The sequence below is a fragment of the Eretmochelys imbricata genome, chromosome 3 (genome assembly GCF_965152235.1).
Source record: "Eretmochelys imbricata isolate rEreImb1 chromosome 3, rEreImb1.hap1, whole genome shotgun sequence".
NCBI classification, from domain to species: domain Eukaryota; kingdom Metazoa; phylum Chordata; order Testudines; family Cheloniidae; genus Eretmochelys; species Eretmochelys imbricata.
Window position 1 is genome coordinate 9099433 of NC_135574.1, and position 17309 is coordinate 9116741.

Genomic DNA, 17309 nt, shown 5'->3' on the forward strand with positions numbered 1-17309 from the left:
ACATCTACCAATGTGATATATGCCATCGTGTGCCAGCAATGCCCCTCTGTCACGTACATTGGCCAAACTGGACAGTCTCTACGTAAAAAAATAAATGGACACAAATCAGACGTCAAGAATTATAGCATTCAAAAACCAGTCGGAGAAGACTTCAATCTCTTTGGTCACTCGATTACAGACCTAAAAGTTGCAATTCTTCAACAAAAAAACTTCTTTAACAGACTCCAGCAAGAGCCTGCTGAATTGGAATTAATTTGCAAACTGGATACAATTAACTTAGGTTTGAATAAAGACCGGGAGTGGATGTGTGATTACACAAAGTAAAACTATTTCCCCTTGTTTATTTTCCCTCCTACTGTTCTTGTGAACTGCTGGAAATGGCCCACCTTGATTATCACTACAAAAGGTTCCCCCTCCACTCTCCTGCTGGTAATAGCTCACCTTACCTGATCACTCTCATTACAGTGTGTATGGCAACAGCCATTGTTTCATGTTCTCTGTGTATATAAAATCTCCCCACTATATTTTCCACTGTATGCATCTGGTGAAGTGAGCTGTAGTTCACGAAAGCTTATGCTCTAATAAATTTGTTAGTCTCTAAGGTGCCACAAGTACTCCTTGTCTTTTTACGGATGCAGACTAACACGGCTGCTACTCTGAAACCTGTCTTGTGACAGTGGCCAATGCCAAATGGTTTAGAGGGAATGAACAGAACAGGGCAATTATCGAGTGATCCATCTTCTGTCATCCAGTCTCTGTTTCTGGCAGTCAGAGGTTTAAGGAAACCCAGAGCATAGGGTTTTGTCCCTGACCATCTTAGCTAATAGCCATTGATGTGATGGATCTGTCCTACGTGAACTTATCTGGTTCTTTTCTGAGCCCAGTTATACTTTTGGCCTTCACAATATCCCCTGGCAATGAGTTCCACAGGTTGACTGTGCATGGTGTGAAGAAGTACTTCTTTATTCTTGTTTTAAACCTGCTACCTATTAATTTAATTGGGTGACCTCTGGTTCTTGTGTGACCCCTGGTTCTCCACAGCTCTCCCTTCTTCTGCTAACTTAATGATTCAGACCCTCTAGTCTTAAAATGGTTTCTGTTTTAGTTACTCTGAATTACTCCTGTTTTCTATAAGTTGCATTTGCTTCCTGTTCACATCTGGGTGCCATTCATGGTGTTCATTTTGATGGCTTGGATTCTAGGTACACTCTTTCATCATGTACCTTTACAACAGTTGAGAACAGCACAGATGCTTTTGCAAACAGTTTCTTGCTTTAAATGTTTGAGAACTAGAGACAACATGTTCTCAGTCGTATATCCTCAGCTCTGGAATTTTCTCGCTCAGTTGGTCCATCAGAGTTCGAGTTTGTTGACCTTGGCCTGTAAGGCTTATCTATTCATTTAGCCTTTTGCCTGAGAGGTGGGGCGGCAGTATTGAGGTAGAGAGAAGGAAGTACTCTTGAAAAGGAAGATCATTTATATTTTAAAGAACTCACAGGCGTGTGTGTATGTGCATGTCACTTCCCTCTACTGGATAAGATCAGAATTGCCTTCGGAACAGAAGGTTCTGAGTTCTAGTCGATGTGCGATTAAGTATGACTATGGTGTGCACCATGGTGACAACTGTGAAGTTCCTACAGGGCCACAGATTTGTCACAATATTAATGAGTCGCATACTGGTCATAACTTTGTAACATGAATTTAGAGTTTGTTGGATAAACACATTTTATGAATCATAAGATAAATACATCCCTTTTTATTCTATTTTGGTGGAAAACTCTCCATTGCAGTAATTTCTTGTTCTCTCTTCCTACAATCATATGTCTCCTTATGGCACACTGTGCACATTTATCTTAGTGAAAACGAAGGCAGTTTTCTCAGCAGCTATATTCACGTTCTCTATCATCACATTCCCCTCATGATCTTCCAGTCATCATAATCCACTCTGCACATATAATATATGCTTCAAATTTCCACATCTGCTGTACTGGTAAACTGCTAAATTTCATGGGTATTTGTTAATTTAAATGAATATGAAGCTCTTGCTACTCCTATGGAAAAAGAAACATAGCCAACAAACCTCTCTGTGAACAGAACACATTTTGGCAAAATGATGAGCCAGAAATTCCTCTTTAGTTGCTCTGTTAGGCAAACTGCATTTTAAATTTCTTGCCGAGGGCTTTGTTTTACTTGCCCCAGGCAAGCTGTTCAACATATTTATCAAGCCCTATTGTAGCATTATAGCTAACACTTAGCTAGCATGATCATCTGCTTAATGCCATCTGTCATCAGGAGTTTTATTTACTGCAATTGAGCTGGTGCTCCATATTTATTCTTTTAAGTTTCTCCCAACCATTTACTAGCTGTTTGTTTTCCAGTGGTCCTGAACATTTTGTAGTCTCTGTGGTTGCGTTGTGTTAACCACCTTAGCGCATCAGTAATACAATTTTGTCTGAAATCCTGGTGGATAACATTAACTCTGTATGCAGCATTTTCGTTTAGAAGGTTCCCCAATGTGCTTTACAGATCGCAGTATCCTGTGGAGATTCCTTTCAGATTCCTAACCACGATTTTGGAACAACCAAAAAGACATCTCCTAGATGACTGATCCCAGATTTTTACATTGGTCTTGGTGCATACTGCGACAGGACTTTGGGAATTTTAGGATCTGATCCTGGTTCCATTGACTTCAGTTGGTGAAGGCTCAGGCCCCTAGTAAATGCTGTATTGTGTGAAGTGTGGATGTGTTTAACAAAGTGGAAACTTTAATAATGAGACTAAATTCCACTGCTGCTCCTAGATGCGTGTACCAAGTTCTCAGTGAAGCATGGCTACAGAAACTAGAATTTAGGTCTCAGGACTCCAGGAGCTCTGGAATTACATACACTCAAGAAGATCCCAGTAATCAAGGATACTACATATATAAGGATCTCTTCAGCTCAACACTGAGCAACATCACTAGTTGGGTGGACCATGATAGCCATTCTGCACCAGCTGCACTACTGAACAATGTCTTTAAAGGCAAAGTGAACAATCTTGTACAGTTGGTATTTTGGTGGCAGTGTAGGCATCTGGCATTATTACATTTATATACAAAATAATATATGCATGGTTCATTTTACCCCTCCAACTGAAAAAAGAAAATTAACATTAAGGCAGATGCATGATTTCTAGGGTTCTCTGAGGCATTTGAAAATGTGGGTAATTTTGTAAAAGCAACTAAATAAATTATATTCAAATGCCGGGCCAAATTCAGCTCTGGCCAACATTGCTAGGGGGAACAGAGATATGGGCAGATGCATCCTCTGCTCCAGGAGTCCTGTTAGCCTGGGCAGGATTCCATGAGGTGGACCTTGGGGACGTATTGTTGGCTGCCCTTTACAGCTACACTGTATAGGAGCAGCCTGTGCCCCCATCTAGTGTTGGCTGCGTACTGCAGCATTTCAGCTGGCAAGCAGAATCGTTCCGTCTAAGGGTTTCTCTGCACGGGCTGGCATAGGATATATCCATCAATGGGAGGATAAGTCTAGCAATGGCTATTAGTCAAGATGGTCAGGGATGCAACCCCATGCTCGGGGCACCCCTCAACCTTTGACTGACAGAAACTGGGAGGGGAAGAAGGGTGGATTTCTTCAAAATTGCCCTGTTTTGTACATGTCCTCTGAAGCTCTGGTATAGGTGACTGGTGGAGACAAGATTCTGGTTTAGATAGACCATTGGTTTGATGGAGTATGGCAGTTCTTATAGGAGCTGGACCCCTGCCTAGTGCTCTCTTGAACTTTGGATAGATCCTGCCCTGCTGCTTATGCAGGTTTTGGAGAGGGGGAAGAGAATTCCAGTATTCTCTGCCTGCCACCCCCCTCAGCATACCGGTGCATCCTGTCTTCCCAAATGTGTATTTTAAAATGAAAGCCTTCTTCCTATATTGAATACATTTAGACCTTTAAACTCTGCCAACAGCAAGATGAGCAGGATGTGTGTCCTTCGTAATTCCATCTTCCGTAATGAAGCATTGATGTCCTAGCACCATTGATAAAACTTCTTCATCTGCCCCATGGAAAAGTGCCTTTGAGGATAGTGTAGGGATTTCATGCTGCAGGCCAGCAGAGATTTGGCATGTCACAGAAATAATGCATTCATCCCCCAGAGGATGAGAGAGGGAATCTTCTGCTTTGGTGTTTACTGGACTGTCGGGAGGGATGGGGAATAGTGTGTGTGTGCATTTGTGTGTAATTCTGGCAGCATGGGTGGAAGTGACTGTACCGTGCTCTCACTGGAGGAGGATAAAACAAAAGGAAAAGGGCATGGGAGGAAATCACACAAAGGAAAAACTGCATTGAAAGTAAAAAGCCCCAAATGAAAACACCTTACACATATGTATATTATAGTGAAAACATCAGTCCCAACTGAAATTGAATAGGCATTAAAAGAACAGATGAGGATTTTGATTTGTTTAGATCAGAGGTCGGCACACAGCCCATCAGGGTAATCCACCGGTGGGCCGCGAGACATTTTGTTTACGTTGACTGTCCGCAGGCATCGCCCCCCGCAGCTCCCAGTGGCTGCGGTTCATTGTTCCTGGCCAAAATGTCTCGCGGCCCACCAGCAGATTACCCTGATGGGCCGCATGCTGAAGGTTGCCGACCCCTGGTTTAAATAGTACCCTAAATAGGCATGCCACTTTACAGACATGTAAAATCAACATTTCTGCCCTGAAGAACATACAATGCAAAGACCAGATCCCATGAGATGTGATGCTCCCTCAGAACTCATCACCTCACAGATGTGGGCCCAAAGTTAGCATGTGCTCAGATAACAAAGCAATCCAGTGGATTAAGCACAGGACTGGGTGTCAGGAGACCTGGGTTCTACTCTGAGCTCTGCTGCTGTTTGACGTTGGGCTTTATGCTTCAGTTTTCCTTCTGCAAATTGAGGATAATGACTCTTACCTGCTTTTCTAAAATGCATTGAGCTCTGTGAATGAAAAGTGCTATATATGATCTGAGTATTGTTGTGACAAAGGATGGAAACAAATATTGGAATGGGAATGGGAGAGCAGGAGGGAGAACAAAAGTAACAACAATAAGTTCATGCAGATGCTTTCATCAGTAATGTGAGCATCTTGAAAACTTCATAATTTTTTAATGATCTTTTTTAGTCTATTATTCTAAAATTCTGATTGCTTTTTATTTGTATACAGTGAATTGCTAACAAAACAAAAATAATATTACAAAGTGAGAAACATTTTATGAGGATAAATAAGACTGAACTTTACGAGTAGTGACTTTCTGTGTATGCCTCCCAGACACTTTATCATTTGTTCGGTAGAACTAGGTAAAATGTTTTGGAAAAATAGTTTATTCACTGAAAAATGGAGTTTTGGGTTGACCAAAACTATTTGTGAATTCAACACAAACTTGCTGAATAATTTCGTCCCTCTAGGTTTTTTCCCCAGATAGATTCACCATAGGACATAGGCACCATTCCTAAAAGCAGAGGACCAGGAGTAGACCTTCCCTTTTATATCCTATAGCCCCATGGTTAAAGCACTCATCTGGGTTATGGTGGGAGACTCAAATTCAGGTCCTTTTTCTAAGGACTATTTAAGCACTTTATACAAAGTGGAACAGTTCCAACAAAAGAGACCTTAGGGGCTTGTCTTCACTACAGGGGTAAGTGACCTAAGTTACGCTACTCCTGGTACGTAAATAACATAGCTGGAGTCCACATAGCTTAGGTCGACTTACCCTGGTGTTTTCATGGTGCTGAGTCGACAGGAGACACTCTCCGATCGACTTCCCTTACTCTTATCGTAAAGCTGGAGTACCGGGGTCAACCAGAGAGCGCTCTGCCATCAGGTCTATTGAAGACCCACTAAATTGATCCCGGTAAAGCCCTGAGAGAGCCGCCATACCAGAATACCCAATAGCCCAGTAGTTAGGGCACTTACCCGTAAAGAGGGAGATGCGACTTCAACTCTCTGCTCCAAATTGGGTTCTTGAACCGACATCTCCCACATCCCAGGCGAGTACTCTAACCACAGGCCTATAAAGTGGGGGAAGATCCTCCTCCAGTGGCTTTGTAAATGGCATTGCCGAATGTCCTTTGCTTTTAATAAAAAAGCAGTTAAAATGCCCCAAATTAGTTTTTTCACAGTTCTTTGCTTTCTGTGAAAACAGAATTTTTGTTTTGGGTCCATACAAAACTTTTTTCCTCCCCAATTTTTAGTTTGACTTGAGAACTGAGAAATCAATTCTTTGCAAAGCTGTAGTTTTCAGTTCAGAGGGCTGGAACAATTTGTAAAGTGGGGGTGCTGAGAGCCATTGAAACAAACTGTTAACCCTATATATGATGGAAACCACTTCAAGCGAGGGGGTGCGGCAGCATAAAACACCTATGGTTCAGTTTATATCTTTGGTTAATCTACATGTAATATTTCAATAGCTATTATAGGTAAGAGGAATTAAGGTATCATTGTTCTGTTTTTACACTAGTAGATTCTCATCCATTTTAATGGAGTAACTGCTTGCTTTAAGGTGTTTTTCTTAAATAACTAGAGTTCCCTAATATTTTGTACAGTCTTGCCAATGACTCCTGTTGCTCATAGAAACACATGCTCTTCAGTTGAATACAAGGTTATGAGTTAATTAAGAGGTTGTTCAAATGATGTAAACCTTGAGCGTACAGCTTGAGAAAATGGCAACAGAATCCGAAAAAGGAATTTAAGCATTAGCATTCATTCCCAGACTGTGTGATTAATGTTATTTCTAGGGGTAGACTAGCCTTAAAAGGTTCAAGTTTCAATCAGATTGATTGTGAAGTTCAAAAGCGTATAGTTTCAAAGTGTCTTTCGAAATTCAAGCGTATCGCTAAAACAATTGTTTATGTTTTACAAATTGGTGATTACAAAGTGACAAATATCTTTAATGCTTACGTGCTCTGCTGCAAATCCAGCAATGTTCAAACTATGCTTTTCTAGGGTAGTAGAATATTTTCTCCAGTATTTTTACTCCAGATGCATCTTCGCTATCTGCCCATCTCTAATGCTGCAGCCCAACTGATCAAGTGTGGGGATCAATAAGTTACTGTGTGGATGGGCTGAAATCAGATTAGTGGTTCTACAATCAAATTTACATTATAGGTGCTTCCCTCCCTCTCTCCCTGCACAATTTTCCGTATTGCTGTTCCTCAAAATGATATCAAATGATTAAAAACATCTATAGTTGACTAATTAATTATAAATAGCAATTAATTTTAATATAATAGCATCAACATTCCTTCACTCAGGACATGTATAAACAATGATTTAGTGCATGGCAAACAGGAGTATAAATCTACAGTGCTTCAGCGCGCCACGTAGACAAGCCCTAAGATCAGGAGTACATTGCGCTAGTAACTGCTCAGAGTTTACCTAGTAAGAGAAAGTCACTGCCCTGCAGAGATCTGTTTATTTCCACAATCCCCATTGTTTGATATGTTGCAATTCAGGCATGTGCTGATGTCTCTTCTATTAGTAGAATGTCACTTTATGACAGTTCTTCCCCCCCGCCCCTGAACATGCCAACACTTTAGCAGAGAGATATCAGCTATTGAATGTATTGATAGGCTATAACATAATTTAACACGGCTTTGCTATTTGATTTCATGGGTGTGAGGATTTACTGCTTGTGAAGGTGCTGGCCTATTTGATAAATGGGATAGTGCGCAGAGTTCACTGCAGCATTTCTCAAATGTGGCCACTGTGGCCGCATGTGGCCACCAGGAGTTTTTCCTGCAGCCTCAATAGTCTCCTGGGTAGAGATGGGGAGGGAGTGATCCCCCATTTTCAGCCAGACGCTCTGGCGGCAGGCTTCAACCTACCCCCGCTCCCCCGCCTTGGCTTCAACCATGGGACTCTGGGGACTGGCTTCAGCACCCCCCACTTCAGCCTTGGGGCTCTGACAGCAGGCTCTGGTCTTCAGTCCCCTGAGGTGGTGCGGCTCCGGACTTCAGCCTCCCCACACCTGCTCCAGCCGTGGGGCTTCCGCTCTGGGCTTCAGCCCATGGCAGCAGGGCTTCAAGAAGGCCAGCCTTACTGAGTGCTGTGGTCAAGAGGCAAGGAGTGGCATAAGCCTGGGGTGTGAGGCTGCGGAATGGAGCTTGGGGCAATGTAGGGGAAGCAGTGGGGCTCAGGGGGTGATGGGGAGCCCAGGAGGGCAGTGACAGGCCAGGGTAGGCAGCGGAGACTAGAGGAGATGGATGGAGGGGGCAGCAGGGGCCAGAGGCGATGGGTGGGGGGCTGCGGTAGGCAGCGAGGTCCAGGGGCACCAAAATACAATTGTACATTATTGTTATTATTGAGTCTGCAAAAGAAAAAAACCCCACATCAATAAATTACAATTGTTTTTCCTAATGTTAATTAAGTATTTTAGGAAAATTTGTCAGAGTGGCCACCAGCAAGAGTTGGTAGCCACAGTCTGTGGCCACCAAACATTTTGCTGTGAGAATCCCTGCACTAGAACAACAAAAGGCCCACCTCCTTAAATGTGGGAGGACGCCACTGAGCTCAGAAATCAGCTGATTATGGGGAACAAGAATGAAAAAGCTGGGGATGGCGGTGCAGGCCACAGGGTCAAATCAAGAGATCCAGAGAGGGACACTACATAGACAACCCCGGTAAACGCCCACTGCTTCAAGAAAGTCAGTAGACGCCACCTAGAAGATTGACAATTCTGGATGCTGAAGTCCTGGATTTTTTTAAAGGCCAGTTTCCCTTTTGCATACACAAAATTGTATACACGCGTATTTGCGTCTGAACTTTGCTAACGCTTGTGTACGCTTCTTAAATAGTCTAGCACTTGCATGCACTCTGTGTTTGAGTGGTCCCTGTGGATTTTGTGGTTGCTGCTTCTGACACTCGCGTATGCAGATTTTGGACTATTAAAGCGTGTGCTCAGGTGTTAGAATTTGCACACATGTGTGTAGATTTTTGCACCTGCAAGGTCCTGGCACAAGTGTGTCCACACACGCTTTGTGTGTGCTGAAAATTTACCTGTCACCTGCCAAAAGCCAGCAAATCACAGGCAGAGCTGAGTGTAAAACCCACACCAGTAGACTCCCAGTTCCAGGCTCAGCTGACTATATAATGGTAGCATTAACGCTGGACAACAGGCTGGTTGTAATTGACAACAGGTATTCTAAAATGGCAGTGACATTGCGCCTGTATATTTAGTGCATTACAACTGAAAACAAAGATAAGAGTTGATCAGAATGAGTTACTTGAGTTTGAAGTTGATTTCTGAAGTTTCAAAGGAAGGATATGCCTTTGTGAACAATTTGTATTTTATGGAAGGCCCTGTTTTGTTCTTTTAGCTGTGCTTTAATGGAAACTTTAGGTAATATTTTTAACCTGAAATTTCAAAAGTATTATCATTGCAAAACCTACAACTGTTCACTGTTTTCCGACTGTAATTGGAATTTATTGTATGTTACACAACCCTTTATTTCCAGCGCTTTAGTAGGAGAAGAGATTAAAAAAAACTATTCAAAAGTTCACACAAGAAATACATTGCCATCTGTAATCATAGATTAGTTAGATAATAATAGCATTTACATGACACTTTTCATTTTTGGAGCGCTTCACAAACAATAAGTAATTCATTCTTCTTAACTAGATAAAATGTTCAAAGAATCCTGACTATTAGTCATGTTGGTTCCCAGTCATTAGCAATCAGTTAAGGCACCCCATTCCAATGACAGGCACAAGTGGCCAGATCTGCATGTGGGGCAAATTGGCGCAGCTCCATTGAAGTCAATTGAACTATGCAGATTATACTAGCAGAGAATCTGGCCCAATAGGTCATGGAAATAATGAACATAATTCAGAATGGCCTAGGAGGGATTTAATAAACGTATGGGAACAACTTTCCATGGAAAATAACATTAGTTTAGGGCCATATTTTTAAAATAAGGCATGTAGAATTGCATGCATCAGTTTGCACTAACTGAAATTATGAGTACAAAAATTGATGTGCATGTGCAAATCAGGTCCTCACTCAATAACCTCTTCAGGTGGTATACATTGATGAGGCTCCATTGAACTCAGTGGAATTTTGCCCATTTTAAATCATCCGACAATCTGGTCTCTTTTGATAACTGGCCATGTGGGTGAACGAATACCTGATTTTTGCATGCACATCAGATATTTGCATGCATAAATTAACTAAGCCTGAGAGTTTTTTTCTCCTCTATGATCTATAATTTAGTTAATTATTACTCTTCCACCTTTAAAGATTGCATGTGCCAGGAAGCAGAACATTAAATAAATGTTTGCCATTAATACAAATTAATGTGTTTTGACAGCTTGCTAATCAACTAAAGGAAAATGCGGCTACAGAAATATGTACAATTGCCATTTAAGCAATGGTTTTTTTTAGGTGGGTGGGGATTCATGTCATTAAAATGTGTGCCTTTGAAAATCATATAGGTTATTCTAAATTTTGCTATCTATAATATGCTGATATTCAGACGAATCAGACGTTTTGTCTGTGCTTGCTTCATGAAGGGGAATGGATTTGTACAGAATCGTAAATCCATAGCTAATCTTGGTGGACATTTGACTGTCATGTGCCAGTTGCATCAGTCGTTTCCAGTACAGAGAGTCTTAATTAATGTGCAAGTGATTGATTTAATATTGATTAGATCTTGACATCTTGTTGTATACTTTACACATTATACAGGTATGGGATGTTTCTGGGGAGCAGAGAGAAAGTTTTGGACACAGAAAGGAGTCTACTCCACTCAAGTGGGTTATGCAGGAGGGTGTACCCCAAATCCCACCTATGAAGAGGTTTGTTCAGGTATGTCTGTTTCCTTTGATTTCACAGATCATGGACCTGATCCTACAAGATTATGATCTATTTTAATGGGAGTGGAGGGTGATCAGAACCTCTCAGGGTTGGATCCATAATGAACACTGATATCTACTGAACCAATCTAAATGTTAATATAATCTAAGATATTTACAAGCAACCATCATCCCCCAGTATCTAATTAGCTGGGGTGCATACAAATACACTAAGGATGAAAAGAAACAGGTTTACATTGTTTTAGTCTGTTAGGTTTTCCTGTATGCTCTCAGGAAATTATAACTACCGTATATTTCTTCTTTGGAAAACCGATAATGTACAATTCAAACTATTCCTTTAGTACTGACAGAAGTCAGGAATCAGCTCAGTCTTTCTTTTTGTCCCTAGGCTGTCTTATGGTGATAAGTTTAAATATCATCTCTCTCCTGAATTATTTTCAATACTTTATCTTTTATATACACCCAACAGCCACCATCCCACCAGTCCAAAACAAAACTCCAGGATTTGTCCATGCTCTCACCAGTCCTTCCACCCTACTACAACCAAAAACCTTCCATTGTTTTTACCGGTAATTCAAATCCCATAATCCTTTACAGCTATTTTACACTGATTAGTGCTGCTCTGAAAGTGTACCCATGCTGGGCATAGTTCTTCCGGCTTGCTCTCCTACACAGTCTTTAGTAGATGATAGCTTTGAGGTTTCACTTTGCTTTTGTTCTCTTGTCAACACTTTTCATGCCAACTGCTGAGGCTGCTCTACCACTTTTGTTTATTACCGGGCACCTAGGGATGACATAAAATAGTGGAAAAAGTTTGGCAGTCCTAGCAATTAGTAGATGTCACATCAGCCAAAGAGAATTGCTGCAGAGTACCCAAGGAAACAGAAACCACCTGTAAATAAGCAAGATGGTGAAAAGTGACGTTGTGTCTTTATTAAGCAAGAAATGAAACACTTACAGGAAATTACTCTAGAAAACAAAAATGATGGGAGCTATTTTTACATAGGCACAGAGGTAATCTTTCACTAGTGACAACTAACAGCCAAAGTGTTCCTGAAAGGAAGGACTGAGTGGAAATGAACTTAACCCCCCGCCCCGCCAAACTAGAATACTGGGAGAGGGTACCTTTGGCATTAACTGATGCCTGGGCAGTTGCAGGCTATACCTTAGGCTGGGGCACCTGCAGGCAGCTGGAGAGCACAGACACAAGGAGAGTCATCACACGTTAAGAAAACAGCGCAGCCGATCAGCCATGTCTTTCTCATTTGTCTAGCTCATCCATTACCTCCTTTCTGAAAGCTTAACTTCCACTATATTACACGTTGGGCCTGGTTCTCCACTTCAGTGCTCCATGTGCAGTGTTTACGATTGTGTGTAGTCCTCTAGCCATCTGGCACTTTCAGTTCATTCTCTTCAACAGCCTGACCATTAGCTGGTAAAAGGCCCACAAAATGTGACCATAATTCCCCTGAGTATCAGACCTTTTATGTTGGATAGTGAAGTATGTTACAATTTCCTCCATCCCAACACACACACACAGTCCTGGTATGCTGAGATTTATGGTAGAATTTTGAGGGTCCCTCTAAAGTTGCTAAGTGCTGGCTGCTGGCCAGGGAAGGTGTGAACAGAGGCTGGAACAGGGGATGGGCTGGGAGAGACAGTGAAGTATACTGATTACAGACCTAAAAGTGGCAATTCTTCAACAAAAAAACTTCAGAAACAGACTCCTACGAGAGACTGTTGAATTGGAATTAATTTGCAAACGGGATACAATTAATTTAGGCTTGAATAAAGACTGGGAGTGGATGGGTCATTACACAAAGTAAAACTATTTCCCCGTGTTTATTCCCCCTTCCACCTCCCACGTTCCTCACACGTTCTTGTCAACGCTGGAAATGGCCCACCTTGATTATCACTACAAAAGGTTTTCCCCCTCCCCCGATGGTAAAAGCTCACCTTACCTGATCACTCTCGTTACAGTGTGTATGGTAACACCCATTGTTTCATGTTCTTTGTGTATATAAATCTCCCCACTGTATTTTCCACTGAATGCATCCGATGAAGTGAGCTGTAGCTCACAAAAGCTTATGCTCAAATAAATTTGTTAGTCTCTAAGGTACCACAAGTCCTCCTTTTCTTTTTGCGGATACAGACTAATGTGGCTGCTATTCTGAAACCTGTATGCTGAGAGTGTAAGCTCTCTTGAATACTTGCATTGTAGACTGGCTTCAGTCCTCCTGCTGGGCTCCAGAATAGCTCCATAGAGAGAGAGGGTAATATCCTGTTGTAACAGGGTCCTTGGGCTGAAGAGCCTGGGGCTAATCCAGCCCAGAGTACCAGATGAGCCCCACTTGAGAGGGATCAGGTGATTCTCCTATAAAGAGCAGCTGGAAGCTGCAGGTGTGGGTATTGCTTCAGAAGAACAGAGATTGCTAGGAGTGAGTAGGCTCCAGCAGAGTCCTGGGATCTGGGTCTAACACTACAGCCAGGAAAGGTTGGGAGTAACCTGCTAATGCAGGAGGGACCCTGAGCAGGCAAGGGAAAGAGTGCAGAAGCTCTCCAGGCAGAGGATCTTGGGATTAGGAAGAGAAATATTTGTTTGTGAGACTTTAATTTGGGACTTGGAGTTTTATTTTGAGTTATTTTCTGTGACTAAACCGCAGACCCCAAAGATGGGTATTCTGAGCTCAGGAAGAGCATGTGGAGTCTGTAAGGAGCCCTTTGAGAGAGAAATTATTAGCAGGGCACTGCACAGACACCCCTGGCCACGAGGGGGCGCATAGGGGATGTCCAACCCTGTTACACTTGTATACTGTATTTGTCTATTTGATTTTGACTGTGAGCTTTTTGGAGCATGTACCATGTCTTTTCATGCATAAATATGGCATAATAATGAATTAATGTATGCTCCTGGAATAAAGGGCAGGGGGGAACCATAGAACCCGATCTGCAATTGGCTATCTCAGGTGAGAGGTGGTCTAACAAAAGATAGGTCAGGTTCACATGCCTTGAAGGTGCACTGCAAAAATAGAGCATTACAATACCAATAACTCTAACTTGCACGTGTGTGTGTGTGCCTTTTACCCAAGGGTCTCAGAGCACTTTATAAATTAGTTGTGCCTCCTAGCCCTACTTTTGCATACAAAGGCCACAATGGTACCGTTTGCATAGTGATCACCTGTGTGGAAAGCTAAGAGCAGCATATTGTGCCCAAAGTGGGGGAGGTCTTGGGAAGGAGTGTCACACCTTCTCTTGTCACATGGTGGAAAACAGTGGGGATTTTTAAAAAATGGAAAATGGCCATTTCTAAACCATAGTTAAAACACTGAATGTATCATTTTTCTGTAAAACAAACACAGAAATGTCATTTAGTGACAGTTATTGTTGCCTCAGAATAAACCTCACCACTCAAAACCTTAAGCTTTGTTTACACTAGAAGGGATTTGTCAATATAGCTGTTCTTGTGTAGAGCTCTGTCCAAGGCATTTTGAAAGTTCACTGGATTCTAGCTGGTGGGAAGGTGGAAGAGCCATGATTTCTGCTTGCAAGAAATAGAGGTCAGACCAGTGTCATACTATACAGAGCATAAACTGTTGTTCTACAGATCGTCCTATCAATTGGTATGGTGTTGCCTTGTTAAATTGATGTTTAGAGATAATCAAGCTCTTGTGAAGCTTATGAATACACTGATAGAAAATTATTTTTACATTTCATAGTAACTACTGTACAGATGAAAATATGAAAAGCCATTCTGCAGTGGAGAAGCATTCTGAGCTATTTTCAGTGCATTAGACCAGTGGTCTCCAAACTTTTTTGATTGCGCACCCCTATCAGTAAAAATTTTTTGAGCACGCACCCCCAATATATGTATATTTATTTATGTATAAATTGTATACATGTACTACTGTACTAATATATTGTGTAAATTATAAAACATACACAAAAAATAGAAATTAAAAAGATGAGATAATGAAATAAACAATATTTTTAAAATTTTTTTATTTATTAACGGTACAAAAAAACTTACTCTCACTAAAAAATTATTATTAATAATATTTTTAGTGGGAGCAGTGTGATTGAATATGCTTTATTATTTTTGAAAATCTTGGTTTAACACTTTGTGATACAGCAGGCGCTCAGGGTGGGGGTGCGGGGTCTGGGAGGGAGTTGGGGTGCGGGAGGGCGCTCAGGGTGGGGGTGCGGGGTCTGGGAGGGAGTTGGGGTGCGGGAGGGCGCTCAGGGTGGGGGTGCGGGGTCTGGGAGGGAGTTGGGGTGCGGGAGGGCGCTCAGGGTGGGGGTGCGGGGTCTGGGAGGGAGTTGGGGTGCGGGAGGGCGCTCAGGGTGGGGGTGCGGGGTCTGAGAGGGAGTTGGGGTGCGGGAGGGCGCTCAGGGTGGGGGTGCGGGGTCTGGGAGGGAGTTGGGGTGCGGGAGGGCGCTCAGGGTGGGGGTGCGGGGTCTGGGAGGGAGTTGGGGTGCGGGAGGGCGCTCAGGGTGGGGGTGCGGGGTCTGGGAGGGAGTTGGGGTGCGGGAGGGCGCTCAGGGTGGGGGTGCGGGGTCTGGGAGGGAGTTGGGGTGCGGGAGGGCGCTCGAGGCTGGGGCAGGCAGGAGGTGCAGAGCACTTACCTGGGGCAGCTCCTGTTTGGTGCAGGGAGTGTGCAGGTGGCTCCGAGCAGCGCAGCACCACCCCCATGGCCACAATTCTGGGAGCCGAGATTCTGGGAGCTGCCCCCCTCCGCCCACAGCAGGCAGGGCCACCCGGAACACAGGGGCTTTAGGGGCTTCAGGGCCCTGGGCTAAGGGGGCCCCGGGGCCCTGGCCTGCAGCTCTTAAACCCCTTTCGGAATGCAGCCCTGAGAGCACGGGCCGGACTCAGGAGGAGCAGAGGCAGCTTCTCTCCAGCCGGCTTTGAAGGGGAAAGTGCCGCTTCTTTCCGGGCGCTAGTTGTGCAGTTGCCCCTGCTCCTACACGGGCCGGAGGACTCAGGGCCACCCCCCCCCAGCCTCTCCCCTTTTTTGCTCCTCCTGCTGCGCCCCCCAATCGATCGTCTTGCGCACCCCACTTTGGAGACCACTGCATTAGACCAATGCATAAAGACAGCATATTTGGCAAGCGTTACACAGACCAGGCTCTTCCTTACTGTGAAATTCTCCTCGTATTTTTGTTCAGAACAATTCTGTGTTTGTCAGTGTAGTCATACGTTTTTTGAAATCCGGATAACTCCAGTGGCACTGAAGTCAGAAGCGAAAAAAATGATGCTGCTGTCCTTCATGACCTGGCGCAATTACTATATAAAAGCTGAAGCTTACGACCATTTTCTGAAACCCAGAACATTTTTCAGACTTCCGGGAAGAGGAACCTGTGAACACCAAAGCAGGTCATTTTATTCTATAAAAATACACTTCAGGGATCATACATTGCACAGGAAATATACATTCTTATTATTTATTTATTACATATTTATTATGGCTATGGGGAGATATTCAGAAATGTACTAACTATCCCTGTTCATAACCCAGGCAATCCCCAATACTTTGTCTTAAAATTTTCTGTGTCTTTTGTACGAATGAGTAATCCTTAAAATTAATAACAGGATGTAAAGGAAGCATCTATGTGGGGCGCAGTGTTCATGCAATATTCAGATGTGAAATTGTTTTATAAATGCAGCATGTACATATTTTATTGATGGATACCAGTGCATCTTGCATAGCAGGTGGTGTCAGGGAGTGCTTTTTATGTCTAAGTGTTCCACTTGCCTTTAAAGTTTCTAAGCATCCAAAGGTCACCCTGAAGATTTCTCCGTAGCTGGAAAAGAAGGTGGAGAAACACAAAATTAATTTCTTGCTCTGTTACCTCCTATCCCTTTGGTCAATTGGTGATTTTCAAAGTTAGCTTCATCTTAATTATACATCAAACAGGAGGCAAGGTTGCTTTTCACATTCACTGTTAGTTGATATGTCTTCATTTTAAGAGAGGGAATGCAAAAGGCTTGCTTCAGTGACCTGGTGCTTGTTTTATATGCTTGCATGTAAATAGCATGATCACAGATGTGGGTGGCACAACAAAGGGAAATCTGTGTCACAGGCCAGTGCTATGGGTTGCCCATCGCACTCATTGGTAAGGAAGGAACAATCAGCATGGGGAAAGATTTCTCTTTACTCTTCCCAGTGTTCCCTGTCGCCTACCCAGTATAGTTTAATTTTCTATCAAAAATTATCAGAATATTGAGATTGTGGGCTATGACTTTAAAAGCCCAGCACTTCCTTGGGAATAAAACTGGGACATCACAACATCTTTCCAAGTGTGTGTCTTACTCTCCAAAATGTTTAAATGCATAATCAAACTACAAGCATTAACCTCACTTTTTATAACTTCTAAAGGGACCTGAAGGATTTTAAGAACAGAAGCTGAAGTCCAGAAGATTAAAGTCTTCAGACAGTAATGGGAATAGTTCAGAACATTTTCT

The 17309-nt window shown here is 42.8% G+C and overlaps 1 protein-coding gene across 1 annotated transcript in view; it reads left to right on the forward strand.

Annotated features, from left to right (window-relative positions):
- The window catches only part of MSRA (methionine sulfoxide reductase A), a 442222-nt gene that overhangs the window by 221896 nt on the left and 203017 nt on the right, over positions 1-17309 (forward strand). Inside the window, exon 3 of the mRNA XM_077812365.1 lies at positions 10719-10838. Within this exon, the coding sequence (XP_077668491.1) occupies positions 10719-10838 (120 nt within the window). The remainder of the gene's footprint in view (positions 1-10718; positions 10839-17309) is intronic.